General features: G+C 38.3%; 1 protein-coding gene across 2 annotated transcripts in view; it reads left to right on the top strand.

Moving 5' to 3' along the window:
- Nucleotides 1-14,924, top strand: part of EPB41L4A (erythrocyte membrane protein band 4.1 like 4A) — a 255,671-nt gene that overhangs the window by 152,243 nt on the left and 88,504 nt on the right. For both annotated transcript variants that reach the window (XR_001903629.2, XM_021939596.2), the window contains 4 exons: nucleotides 1,170-1,290; nucleotides 3,632-3,719; nucleotides 6,521-6,609; nucleotides 7,206-7,269. Coding sequence is in view for 1 of the 2 variants with exons in the window: in XM_021939596.2 (XP_021795288.1) it covers nucleotides 1,170-1,290; nucleotides 3,632-3,719; nucleotides 6,521-6,609; nucleotides 7,206-7,269 (362 nt within the window). In the remaining variant the exon portion in view is untranslated. The remainder of the gene's footprint in view (nucleotides 1-1,169; nucleotides 1,291-3,631; nucleotides 3,720-6,520; nucleotides 6,610-7,205; nucleotides 7,270-14,924) is intronic.

Here is a 14,924-nt window from a genome sequence, read left to right as displayed (position 1 = left end):
GCATTTTTAAAAGCGAGTTTACATACTAAAACTCTTCTTATCCATGAGATTTTGCAAAAAAAAAAAAAAAAGAATTTATTTGGAATTCAAGTTTTGTTCAGTGTTTCTTCGGAAGAGGTAAAAATGGAGCCAAGTACAAATCCCTTATGGTAGGCTGTACGGAGGTTTAGTCACTGGAATAGCATTGATTCTTGATTAGGTGGAGGGTCTAACAATCTGTTCTATCTACATCTCGTCTGAGTTCATTGATTCTCCTCCCCACACCCTCACCCAAGCTTCTATGTGTCAGAGATCCCATTGCTCCTGCACTGCTGTTGTGAAGAGTCTGCATGGCCAGGTGCCATCACTAGGTTCAGCGTGTGGCATGGGTGTTGAGCTCGGTGCTCTGCAGCTCTTCATGTTAATATGGTGGCTGTGTGGGGTGGCTTCAGCATGCATTGTCATTTTGGAGACTGAGGCTGAGACTACTTCCAGTAACAAGTGGACACCTTCTAAGAATCAAGCTAGATGTGGGGAGAATAAGATAGCATGGTCCTTGCCCTTGTGACACTTGCAGACTAAAAATAATCTAGAAGAAATATGCTAGGAAAAATGTCATATAGATGAACTGGGTTGGGGCTGCAAGGTAGATTAACATAGGGAGAAGCATTTGTATAGGAGTAATATAGTGGGCTCTCTGCTATCATTTTGCTTCTTTGTGTAAATTGTAATGGGATATGTGCAGCATTGTATTGCATTCCCATGATCATTATTTCAGGCAAAGATGTATTGAATCACATGTACTATTTCTTGGTGTCATTATCTGAGAGGATATATTGAGGTCATGAGTGTTTTTCACTTCCAGCATTTCTAGTGTTTGTACTTGAAATGCTGTTTACAACATTTTACTTCACATACATTGTTAAGAGTAATTGAAGTAAAAACGGTGATATAATTATAGTCTTTGGGAATGCAAAAATATAGAACTTCTGTTTTTAAGTCCAGAATTTGTTGCTACCATCCATATATGCTCATCAGAGTTGTATTAGTAAAATTATTTAGTTGTCTTATATGTGAATTTTAATAAGACATTTAAAAAAAATGTTTAAGCATGTTAGGAATATTTTATTTCTGTATTTTAAGGACTATTTTTCTGAAATGGAAAAATCTATGATATCTTTCTTTCTTAGCGGAGCTTGGAGATTATGACCCATATAAACATACTACAGGATATGTATCTGAGTACCGGTTTGTTCCTGACCAGAAGGAAGAACTTGAAGAAGCCATAGAAAGGATTCATAAAACTCTAATGTAAGAATCATGATACTGTGTCTTATGGCATCATCCATCAGTCATCATCTTCTGATATTCATAAGAAAAGTTTCTAGAATGATAAATTCTTCACCTGTGCATTTAATATTCTAATACTCCTCTTTGTATAGTTTAACTACTTTTAACTCTAAAATGCTCACTGAAAACTTCAGTAATTTAAAAAGTGTAAAGGAGAAAGTAATTTCAATATGTAAAGTTACCATGTTTTTGGCCAATGGCCTTTCAGACATCTCTTTCTATGTACAATTTCCTGTAGAGAAAATCTGTCGTACATAGGTTCATGTATTTATGATATTACATAGTGGAATCATTCTGTAAATACTAGATTTTGCAGTCTTTTTTTTTTTTTTCGGTCACCAGGATCTTGTGAAATTAATCTTTCAGCTATAAATATAATTTTTAATCACAACAATTTTTAACCATAAATGCATTAATATATTCTTCAATGTTTCCTCTGTCTGAAGTATCCCAGTTCTTCACAGTTATAAGCCAAGTCCTGTTCAGGCCATAGCAATGAGTCTGGAAATAGTGATGATGCCAGTATGGAACCTTTGAGGGTATTGTGTTAACACCACATGCATTTCTGAGAGTAGACACGTTCCCCTAGTAGGATTTTCAATTCATGGCCTATAGCATTGAATTTATAATTTCATTATAGTTATTTTGGTTAAATTCTTTACACCACATTGCTTTATTCTCTGTTATGTAACACTCCCTCTTGAATATGCTTGGTTTCAGATCTATTATAGTTAAGGAGAAAAAAAATAATGGCTGGGCATGGTGGCTCACACCTGTAATCCCGGCACTTTGGGAGGCTGAGGCAGGTAGATCAACTCAGGTCAGGAGTTTGAGAACAGCCTGGCCAAAATGGTGAAACCTTGTCTCTACTAAAAATACAAAAATTAGCTGGGCGTGGTGGCATGTGCCTGTAATCCCAGTTACTTGGGAGGCTGAGGCTGGAGAATCACTTGAACCCTGGGAGGTGGAGGTTGCAGTGAGTCGAGATTGCGCTATTGCACTCCAGCCTGGGTAACAAGAGCAAAACTCCATCTCAGAAAAAAAAAGAAAAAGAAAGAAAGAAAGAAAAAATGTAGAATTAATCGGGTCACAAAAAAATGTTTGCCTAAAGGATCTGTTTCAGTGAGTGTAGAAGCAGAAGTCAGCTGCTGAATTGCAATCAGAGAAAGAGGCCCTCTATGTTGTATTAGCATGCACTAGAAGGCTCTCCAACCTGATTGCAGAGTCCTTCATTTTCAGATTTTGCTGAAGTAGATGCTCAGAGAGTGCTTGTTATAATGTTAGGAACGGCAGTGTGTTTGGCACATTCTGAGAGTACTGATTCTACTAGGAAGTTTCAAAGCACAGTTATATACTGAAATTATCAAGGAGCTTTGGGTAAAGGCTCTCATGTGTTTTACATGATAGTGTTGACAGTGTGACTGTTATTTCTAAGAATAAAGCTTGATCAAAGTGTGGTGTGTCTAATTTGATGAACATTCTTCTTGGATTTCGAAAGTATGGTATGTTGGTGGTTTTCCAGTGCATTGTGGCTGAAATGAAATATGTCACTGCAGGATTTCTTAATTTTTAAGATTTGACCTCCTTTGATTATCTATTAAAATCTCAATCTCTCTCTCTCTCTCTGTCTCTGTCTCACACACACACACTCGCTTGCACATGCATGTTTAACTCTTCTGTGCAGATTTCAGGCTGATTTCACGCTCATCAGAAATGAATGCTGTTTTCTTTATATTACCACCAATGAAGATTTTGGGAAGAATTCTGTACTCTGTATTAAGAAAATGACAAGCATTTTTACAATCTCTGTATGTTAATCAATGTATTTTCAAACTACACATGTGCTCAGGAGATCTTGATATGACCCCAGTTGGGTGGTGGCGGCCCCATTCTCTTCCTCCTACCGACCACTGCTCTAGTTCCCTTTGCTTTGGATGGAGAACTGCTGCTGTACAGAGACATTTTACCATTTGTGAAGGGGATGCTGTTTAATTTGAGTGCTTATATTCTCAATAACCTCTTTAGGGGTTTCTGATGAGAATTTTTAATATATGCTGGGACATTGGGGATAGGCTATAATGAGCCAGAATGGATTTGGTAAATGAAATTAATGTAAGTATCACTTCAGAGTATAAAATTTTGTCACCAAGAAGCAAAGGCCTTCTTGAAATACAAGGACTTATGTTTGCATTAGTAAAAAGTATTATTTGTTTTCCCAGTGAATACAGTGAAGATAGTTTGCATCCCTGTAACTGCAGTAGCTGCTATAAAATAAGGCTCTTTGTTTTTGTGCTGGGTATAGGGGTCAGGCTTCTTGGGAGGCTGAGCTGAATTACTTGAGGACTGCCAAATCCCTGGAGATGTATGGCGTTGACCTCCATCCCGTCTATGTGAGTAACATAACACAAAATATTTTAAGCTGATGACATTTTTCTTAAAAAGTCACTGAGACTCCCAAAGGAAAGTTGCAGTTCTGTTGTTCAGCAAGCAGATGATACTTTTTTATCTATGTTTTTCTAACACAAAGCAGCTCTTGTGTGGATTAAACCCTAATGAGTTTTGCATAAAAATCTGTGATTATATTTCCATGTGTAGAAAACAATTAAGTGGGCTTGAAAACACAATCTGGATAACATATCCAAAGGGCTTAGCTAAACATCAAAACAATATAAAAGTGATGTATAGGCCGGGCGCAGTGGCTCACACCTGTAGTCCCAGCACTTGGGGAGACCAAGGTGAGCGGATCACCTGAGGTCAGCAGTTTGAGACCAGCCTGGTCAACATGGCAAAACCCTATCTCTACTAAAAATACAAAAATTAGCTGGCGTGGTCGCGGGTGCCTGTAATCCCAGCTACTCGGGAGGCTGAGACAGGAGAATGGCTTGAACCTGGGAAGCAGAGACTGCAGTGAGCTGAGATCGTGCCCCTGCACTCCAGCCTGGCAACAGAGCAAGACTCCATCTCAAACAAACAAACAAACAAACAAAAAGGTGTATAATTGACTGTATTAGACAGAAAACAGGAGGACTTTTCAAAAAATAGATTTTATGGCAGCAAAACATAAATACAGTCACTTGCCAGGTAAAGTAGGCATTAGGCAATAGGCCAGTCGCAACTACTGCTGATTCTGTTAATATGAGGGTTACCACCTACTATAGGTATCATTGCATAAGTAGAAATATTTTTGCAGATTTTTTTCAGTGGTTTATGAAAACTTGCTGAATAGTAGTCAGTGAGCAATTACCCTGAATCTGCACTGAGTGTTCTGGATCTGGGTTTTAACCTTTGAGCTACTTCTTTTAGGCTACCAAATGATTATTCTATGCCAATGAGATTAGAATGCCTTTGTCTTTGAATTAAGAGGAGTGTCAGTAGCAGTAGTTAAATTTTATTTGAGAAAATGAGCCAGGTACTTTATTCTTTATAGGAAATGAATTGCTGAAGAGTATTTATAGACTGATTTTTTTTTAAATCAATTGGATTATGGAACTCAGTTTTTAAAGAACCCTAATAAAAGTTCCTCTAGTGCAAGTAACAGTCATGCATTCATTTTGTGCATGTCTTTTGCTCATTAGCATTTCCTCCAAGAAGAAACAATCTCTTATTATTTTTACAGTTAGAAGCACTCCTGTTTAATGTGGCAGTAAAAGCTATAGATTTGGGGGAAGAAGTAGTTCCCTGATACATTATATTCCAATTTCGTTAGGTCATTAAATGCTTCATAGCACTGTCCTTATACTGCTAAAACTGTAGAATCATCATTGTTTTCCCTTCCCTCCCTTTAGCTACATTAATCTTGTTAGGTTTTTCAGTTTTTAGAAGAAAACATTCTATAGGAAATTTATAAAGAGAGTCTTCTGTGAAATACTTCTACATTTTTTTTTTTTTTTGAGATGGAGTCTCGCTCTGTCGCCCAGGCTGGAGTGCAGTGGCCGGATCTCAGCTCACTGCAAGCTCCACCTCCCGGGTTCACGCCATTCTCCTGCCTCAGCCTCCCGAGTAGCTGGGACTACAGGCGCCCGCCACCTCGCCCGGCTAGTTTTTTTGTATTTTGTAGTAGAGACGGGGTTTCACTGTGTTAGCCAGGATGGTCTCAATCTCCTGACCTCGTGATCCGCCCGTCTCGGCCTCCCAAAGTACTGGGATTACAGGCTGGAGCCACCGCGCCCGGCCAAAATACTTCTACATTTGTATAATGTTTTCCTAATTAGAAATCACCTTTGTTGATGGTAGAAATTTATGGCAAATGAGCTAGATTTATTAGATTCTTCAGTGGATTCCTTTAAGATTTGAATTTTAAGAACTGAAAAGTGGGCATCGACAAGTATTCTTCCAAATGTGTTGCTTTATGTTCTTTGTGAATATAATTTTGCAGGTTACCGTTTATCTTAGAGTAGCAATAATATTATCACAAACAGTTCTGTGCATGTCGTTGGTACCCACTCTGTGACTTTTTCATTTTAATATCCTATTTTAAAATTTGGATTTATTATTGCCTGAAAAAAAGGGTTCTCTAGTCTTTACCAGAAGAGATTATACTTTTACATTTTTGAGCAGTCTTAAAGTTATAGGTGGAAGTAGGAAGAAACATGATGGAGACTTCAGAGAATTCAAGTGTGTGTCTGCTAGTGACTGCCTAAACTTTCTAGAGAGAATTGGGGTGGGGACGAAGTGGGTTTCATGACTGTCCACATCAGAGATAAATCAAGCCATTTCAAAAGCACCCTTGATAGAAGCCAGTGGTTCTGTCTTTGACTGCACAGGAGTATCACCTGGGAGTCCTGTGTTTTTTCCTGCTACTTTGGCCTCTTCATTAGAGATTCTGATTTAACTCTTTCTGGTAGTGCCCAGGCATCAGCATTTTAAGCTGCAGAGTGATTCCAGTTAATATGCTGCTAGTGTTGAACACCACTGTGTAAGGAAAGTTGGGTAAGTCCCATTGGCCTCACTGGTAGTCCAGGCTCATTTTAATGAACTGAAGTAGCAAGTATGAAGAACACTAACAAAGTTTCTTTTAAAACTTTGAAAAAATAAGCAACAAGTTAGCTACTATCATAGTGTATCTAGCTTTCTAGGCTGATGTCTTTCAAAAATTAAATCCAATATTATAACAAATTATATTTGTCAATTATAGTTTGACAAAGAGATTTTATGTGAATATGTGATTATAGGCATATGTTTGCTTTTGCAGGGAGAAAACAAGTCTGAGTATTTCTTAGGATTAACTCCAGTTGGTGTTGTTGTCTACAAGAATAAAAAGCAAGTGGGGAAGTATTTCTGGTAGGTATGGCTTGAGAACAGAGTTGGCATTCTATGTTTTGGGCTTGTGGGACTCCTTTGTCAGTGAAAGAGTTGGGGAAAAGAAACAGGTATTTTTCCAGTGGTTGGTAAATAAATGAGTGAAATTGGATGTGAGTTTTCTCCTATTGCACCTCAGTATATGTTTTCTCTGTAAATTTCAGACACTGATTCTAGACTCTCTTTTCCATGGGAACTGTGTGTAGTAGGATTTCTCACCCATTTCAGTATGTGCTGATGGGCTGTGGATCCAGGACTATTCTGACTTTTAGCTCCAAATGGGGATGATTTGGAGACATTGGGAAGCCTGTGACCCTGCACTGCGTTTGGGAAGGCGGCACTGCCACAATCTGGGGATTCCAAGGTCCATTGTGCATTTAGTGGAAAAGCATAGGACAATGAGAATGGAGTTTGCATTAGGGTTTATGGGGAACTCTCTCTGTCCCTGTATGTACTGGGTATGGAGCAGTATATCAAGGAGCCGGTATTCAGCAGTCTTTTTCCACTGGACACTTCCCTGATTTTCTGAAAGGTTAATACTTAAAAACAGCAACAACAACATCTGCTTTGTTTTTTAGGCCTCGGATTACAAAGGTTCACTTCAAGGAGACTCAGTTTGAACTCAGAGTACTGGGAAAAGATGTAAGTTTCCAAGCCCTTAGCTTAAATTAGAAGGGGGATGTCTTCTGTGTTCATTTATAGCTTAAAAGACATTGTGAAGAAATATTTTCTTCAGCTGCTTCCACATGGAGCCAGGTTAATTAACTCACATCACAACTTCTCAAGGAAGGAAAGGGAAGTGAATAGAAATGAATGAGAGAGTAATGGAGAAATGGGCATTTTAGATTTAGCAAGGAAAGCAAAACCTTTCTAAGGCAGAGGAGAGAATAGGAGGTGATCATTGTTATTAGTGTAATTTGCTTTCCAGTACTCTCTGTGAGGGTAGAAGGTAGAAATTACAATCAGAAGGGTATAGCCTGCATTCAGGACTGCCAAAATGTGTTCTAATTTTGCTGTAATGTAAATTAAACAACGTTTTGGGAGTCTCACTTCTGCTCTTTCCCTCATTGAGTGTGATAGACAAACCAGATGGAAATTCTGGATGCTTTCAAGGGAGAATGTAAAAATGCCGGCCTTTGCTTTGCAACTTGGCAGTGTCCTCTGGGAGTATTTGGGTAATGGGCACAAAACTTGTCAGTGCCTGGATGTGCTTTCATGCCTTGACGGGTATATTTGAGAAAAACGGTCGAAAGAAGGCAAGGATGTGAAAGCTTCCTTTTGATCTACCTGTGAAAATAATGCTTCCTTGAAATGCTACTACTGTAAGCCATATATTATGGGATACATGAGTGAAAATATGATGTTCAACCCATTTTTATGGGATACATGAGTGAAAACATGATATAGGAGAATCTACCCTTCTGTCTCTTTGATACTAACTTTGTGCAGAACAAAAACTAAGTGGAGTTTTTAATTGATTTTCTTGATTAAAGAAAAGTAAATTGGTGCTTAAGCATGCACACACTGAGACAGGAATAGTAGAGCTGCAGCTACATTTGGGCATGGTATTTGGCGGAGTGCCTCACATGTAGTAGGTACTTCAGAAGTATCTGTTGAATGATCATTGAACTGATGCACTGAGATACTGTGTGCTGCCAGATCAGAAAACCTGGTGCTACTCTTTGTTCTCCTAATAGGAAAAAAACATTATTTCATCCTGAACTATATGGCATGCTGCCATTTACTGATACAATTAAAATTGGATTTTGAAATTAGCTTTAACAACTTGTAAGGAAGTGAAATTCCAGATTTTTGAAGAAATGACAGTACAGAAGCCGTGTAGTTGTCTTATGGTCTAGTTTGGAGGAAATCCAATGTGTTCTTCAGCTCCTGATTAGACATCTCAATTTTAAAAGATGTGCATTATAATGTAAGACTGAATTAAAATCATTCAAAAAGTAGAGTAGCTAATTAGGAGGGTTTTGTAGTTTTCTCCATATGTTGCCATTCATTACGTTCACATGAATAATAATTCATCTAAATAATAATAATGCAAGGAATAAGCTCTGTTAAATATATTTGAATATAATGTTTCAAGTTTTTTTTAGCAGAATATGATAATCAAAAGACTTTTATGGAAACATTACTATTATTCAAAGTATTCTTTCCTTATAAGCTATTTTTGTGAGTGAGGTCCTCTGGTGAATGACTTTCATGTTATTATTACAGTGCCTTAAAATATATGTCTACTACTGTCTCAGGATAAATATTTGGCAAAGTCCCAGCTAACCTGAACTTCCATCTTCTTGGACTTCTTCATGATTTAGGCAAAAACAACAGCAACAAAATTGATATCATCGTGTTATTTTTCAAATGACAGTGTCCATCGAATGACCCTGTTTCCTGCGTACTCAGCTCAGGCGTCTCCCATCCCCACCTCATTCCTTCCCCAGCTTTGAGATGAAATGGATGTCTGGGGAGACCCAAGGCACTGCACACTTCTAGGTCACTAAGCTCAATGTCAGTATCTTTAATAAGGTGACAAAGCAGGTCACATAACTCAGAGGCTTGAATTAAAGGGTTTTTAAAATTGCTATTAAGTATCACATTAATTTAGTCAAAGCATTCTATTTCCTAAGTATTCTTGCTTGTGGGTCTTTTCTCTTTCTCCACCAGGGTACCTCTCTGTGAGGCAGTGATTTACATAATGGTTGAATTAGGTTGATTATTATGGAGGCCTAACCGTACTCACAAATTGAATTTAAAAGCCCCTTAAAACCCATCACTTGGAACAGTAATCACATTCAGCATGAAGAATGGTTGAAATGCTTATTCTGCTGGTTTGCTGGTCTGGTCAGACTTAGTATGGTCATTGCATTTAGGCCAAATTCAGAGATACTTTCATGCATTAAGCTTCCAAATAAGTAGCGTTATTTACATAATTTTGTACAAGAAACTAAACTTTTAGTATAAAGATCGTACATGTTCACTATAGAAAATCCAGAAAATACCCTGCAAAGGAGAAAACTAAAATTACTCATTATCCTAACACTCAGAGGTAATGATTATTAATATTTTGATACAGTTGCTTCTAGATTTCACCCTATCAGTGTGAATGTGTATGTACATAAATGTAGATTATCTCCTATGTGGTTTTGTGCCTGCTTTTGTATTTTATATTGTATCATAAGAATTTTCCCTTTTTTGTTAAGTTTATTCATATGTTCCTGCATGGTGTTTGATAAGTTTTCTTTTTATGTGTTTTACTTTTTTTCTTGCTATTGTGGATGCAATCTTTTCTTTCTGTTATTTCTTCTAACTGGTTTTTGCTAGGAGAAGTGAAAGCCATGGAATTTTATGTTTATCTCAGATCTAGTCATTTTGTTGAATTCTTGTATTCCAGCTGAGAGTTCTTAATTTGATTCTCATAAATTTTATAGGTATATCACTTGCAAATGAAAATAATTTATTCCTTCAATTCTACTGTTTATGTTTCACACTTTATAGTGTTAGTCCGAACTTCTAGAAGGGTACTAAGTGATATAGCAGTATAAGGCATCCTTGATTGGCTTTCTGTTTTAATGAAAATATCACTACTATTTTATCACTATGTGTTAGTTCTTGGTTTTAGGAATACATGTTTTTTACTAGGTGTTGAAATTCTTTTAAGTTTATTATCAGATGTTGATTTTCATTGAATACCTTGAGAACTAAGACTGCCCCTTGTTTACTCATTCAGCAACTTAGGCTTATTTCAAAATTCGGGCAAGAGATTATAGTGTCTGTATCTCAGTGGATCAAGGTGACAACAGTCAAAATGCAGAGAAGCTGTTGGATTATGGATTTTACCACCAGGGTTTCCTGAATGTGGGCAGATATGAGAAGAGTCCTGGCACTTAAACGAGTTTGACCTGCGAAGCAGGAAAGATAGAGCTACCATCAGGCGAAGTGGGGAAGGTTATGGATAGAGCAGGCTTGAGGAGGCAGATCAGGAGTCCCGTTCTGAACGTGTTGAATTTGAGATGTCTTTCTTTTAGACATACAAGTGGATATATTAAATAAGAAGTGAGCTATGTGAGCCTGGAATTCAGTACCAGAATCTGAGCAGAATATATAAATTTGAGAATCATTGCCATCTGCTAGTTTTTGAAGCCATGAGACTACCTGAAGTCACTGGGAAAATGAGTATAAATGAGAAAAGAAGAGAGAGAACCAGCAAAGGAGGCTGAAAAGAATCAGCCAGTGAGGTAGAAGAAACACTAATTATCCTGAATGCCAAGTAAAAGTCATGTGTCAAATGATGTTGATATATCATATAGGGTAAGGGCTGAGAATGGGCCACTGAATATACGAATGTAGGAGATCATTGAGAAGATGAGTTTCAGTGGATTGGAAGAGTGAGTTTCAACCCAGCAGTTCCCCTCTTAGGTATATGTACCCTAGAGAGGTGTTCTGTGCAGCACTTACATAAAAGTCAGAAAAAGAAATTAACCCAGAATTCCATTAACAGGAGAATGAACAAATAAATTGATGCATATTCATTAAGAAAAACCTGTAAGAGAAGTAACAGGAAGATAAGAATTGGAGAAGGTGAGTGTGGACAACTCTTTGGAGGACTTTTGGCACAAGGGGAATCAATAGAAATATAGCTGGCAGGTACTGTGCCAACATCAAGATATGAAGAGGATGACTTTAAGGATGACACCCACCATGAAAGATTGCAGAATTTCATCAACTGATGAGATCCAAAGCTGGGAGTTTTAGGGGGGAGGAAAGAGAATGGTCTGAAAGCAGCAATGTGGAGCAGGGAGGATCCTCCCCACTTTTAGGTTCAGAGATGCAAGAACAGTGGAGACAGAAGACACAGCCATCCCTTGAGGGCTGCAGTGGAAACAGGGTCTTCAGGGATAGCGGGTGTCTCCTAGTGCAGGAAGGTGAAGGACATATGAGAGAACAGACTGAGGAGCGAGGGGGTTTGCTGATGAGAGGTCATGAATTCTGGAGGGCACAAAGCAAGGGTTTCAGGAGTTGGGTAGTGATGAAGAAAGAGGCAAGGGGGTGTGCTGAGCATTATTTGGGGGTGACTGAGATACACAGAGATAAGGAGCATCGTGAGAATTGGTCCAGTCGATTGGGAAGGGAATGATGATTGGGTTTCCATGTCTGCCCATTTCCTCTGGAGATGTAGGGTAGAAGACCTAAAGAAGGTGGGTGGTTCCAGTGCACTACCTGGTTCAGCCTGACCCTTCTCAGAGGAGGGCCTCTCTTACCTGTGAGCATGAGCTCAGAGTCAACACTTGAGAATGGATTGAGGACTTGCGGGGAAATTGGGTGTTAAATTAACTCTGGACTTCACCCTCCGTGATCAGATGTGCGTTTCAGAAAGCACACTTGACTGCAGGGTGGGACATTCCACAGACGTGAGCACAGGGGCAAACAGGGTAGGAGATATGATCGAGGGGATACAAGAGGGGACTCACTGCAAAGACGGAAAGAAGTGGGCAGATTTGGGAAGCATTTAGGGGGTTAAATTGTTTCTGATTGGTAGCAGATTCATTGTTTTTTGTGGAAAATAGGAATTTAGGATAATACTGGAATTCATTGGTTTTGGCAACAAGAGGAAGATGTAATTCCTAACACAGGACTAAGCCCAGAATTCGGCCTGTAGTAAGCACACTTGTGAAATAAATGAAAGAATGAATAAATGTTGCTGTGCTTACTTTTGTGTATAATACCTCAGGAAACTAACCTCAGCTAAAGTTACCCTGTGTGACAGGATGTAGAACCAAAAGTTTCCTGGCAACTCTGGCTGTGAGTAATGAGATCCACTTGGCGGAACTCTTGGGCTTGGTTTAAGGAGAGTACACGGGAAGCCGTGATGGCCAGGAGTCATCACTGTTTGTCAACAAGTGCAAGAGGTCTCACGTTAAGCCAGGGGTTCCTTTCACATTTTAAATGGTACTATAGATTTTTAAAAAGTATTTTTATTTGAAAATAATTTAAAATTTATTTAAAAAGTTGTAAAAATTAAAATATTAAAAAGAACATATTCATTTACTGTTACCTAGAATCACTTATGGTTAATGTTTTACTTCACTTCCTTTGTTATTTGTGCTTCTTTCTCACTGTACACACACAGGCCATTTTCTTTAGAAGAGCTTGAGAGTAAGTTACGTATGTCATAGACTATAAATATGTAATTGTGTATTTCCTAAGAATAGGGATAGATATTCTCATGTAACCACAGTATAGTTAACAACTTAATACATTAATAATGATATAATACTTTTACCATCTAGCTTCCATATTCCAATTTTGTTGGTTGACCTAATAATGTCCTTTTTAGCATTTCCCCCCTATGGTATAGAATACAGATAACTTCCTTTAATGTGGAACACTTTCATAGCATTTTGTTATCTTTTATAACATTGACATTTTAAAAGAATACAGTTATACCCCACTGTTTTAAAACAGAGAGTTTCTTGTTTCATGTTTTTCAACTGTTTCCTTGTGATTAGACTGAGGTTATGCATTCCTAGATGTACAGCTGCATAGGTGAAATAGTGTCCTTCTCAGGTGTCTCATCTGGGGGCACATGGTGACCACCTGTCCCTCGTTGGCTGTTAAGTTTGACACTCATTACGGTGTTGCCTGATTTCTCTGCTGTATAGTTCCTGCTTCTCTCTTGCAGCTAATAAGTAGTCTGTGGGGAGATATTTAAATCAATGTAAATACCCAGTTCCTCTTTAAAATTCTCTATAAATTTAGCATTCATTGAGGATTCTTGCCTGATCCAGTCTTCTACTAAGATGGTTGCAAAATGCTGATTTTTTCTAGCTCTCTACTCCCTCCACATTTATGAGTTAGCCCTCAGCATTCCACTGAAGCAAGAGCTCTGCCTTCTCTCCCTTTTATTTATCTATTGTCAGTAATTATTAACTTCTATTTTTTCAATGGTTTAACATATATCGCATACCTATTTATTTTTAATACTTTCAACTTTTATTATAGGTTAAAGGGTACATATGCAGGTTTGTTACATGGGTATATTGTGTGACGGTGAGGCTTGGGGTCCTAATGATTGCATCATCCAGGCAGTGAGCATGGTACCCAACAGGTGGTTCTTCAGCCCATGCCTCCCCCATGCAGTAGTCCCCAGTGTCTGTTGTTTCCATCTTCATGTTCATGTGTATTCAGTGTTTATTTCCTACTTACAAGTGAGAACACCTGATATTTGGTTTTATGTTCTTGCATTAGTTCACATAGGTACCTAACTATTTTGCTGTTCAGATTTGGTTAATGGGAACCCCTTCAATCTGATTCCTCTGCCTTTTGGATCTGCACCCCCCCCGCCCCCCACCCATCATTTCAGGGCAAATATCTTCTTTTTTTGCTGTAGTATATTTCAGGTGCATGTTGTATCAGCCCTGCCCCTACCTTGAGTGTCAACCATTCTTCCAAGGAGCTCTGGTTCCTTCTACTGGGAAATGGTCTAGATCTGGGTGCTAGGTGTGGTCATTGCTACTAGGGTGACTTTGCTTCTTGGCCTTTTCAGTTGACAGAGTTAGGGAATAGATGCAAGCATATACACACACATAGACCCTAACACACATATATAGAAATAGAAATACATGGACACATGTGCATATAAGCATACACATATTGATACATAGCTTAGAAATCATGAGTTCACAGCATACCTCCAGTTCCTGTCCATAACTACAGGGTTCTTCCTTACCCTCCCTCATTTTTTATTTGTATGTCCTTTCTTTGGCCATGAGAATCTTGGCTTCCAAAAAAGCACACATTTACTCATTTGCTCAATTCTATAACACATACCACATAGTTTCAGAATTGCTTTGGTCAGACCACTAAAATGGACAATTGTTTGCTGTTCTTTCATCCATATGCACCACTTTGCCAAGACAGAGGGCCTAAGAGTCAAATACTGTGTTCAAAATTTACTTGGATTGGTCCTCCCTTCCCTTCCCTCCTTCTCACCATTCATGTCTTCCTTCTTCATTCCTGTGCTCATGTATTCATTGGAAATCTACTTAGGTTTATTGTTTCAGGTTGTTTTTAGTTATAGCTCCCTCTCCTTCACATTCTGGTTTAATTTTATTTTTTAATATGTAGAAGGTTAACTTGCTTTCAAAAATCAAAATTACTCAAAGACTCAGAGAATTATCACCAACTCCCATTTTCCTTCCATCCTGTTCTGCCATGCTTCCTTGTAGGTAACCAACTTCAGTGTTTTGTAGTTGATCCTCCCTGTGTTTCTTTTTGTAAAGATACAC

The sequence above is a fragment of the Papio anubis genome, chromosome 5, assembly GCF_008728515.1.
Source record: "Papio anubis isolate 15944 chromosome 5, Panubis1.0, whole genome shotgun sequence".
Classification (NCBI taxonomy): domain Eukaryota; kingdom Metazoa; phylum Chordata; class Mammalia; order Primates; family Cercopithecidae; genus Papio; species Papio anubis.
The sequence above is the reverse complement of the archived record's forward strand: the minus strand, read 5'-3'. Positions and strand labels throughout refer to the sequence as shown.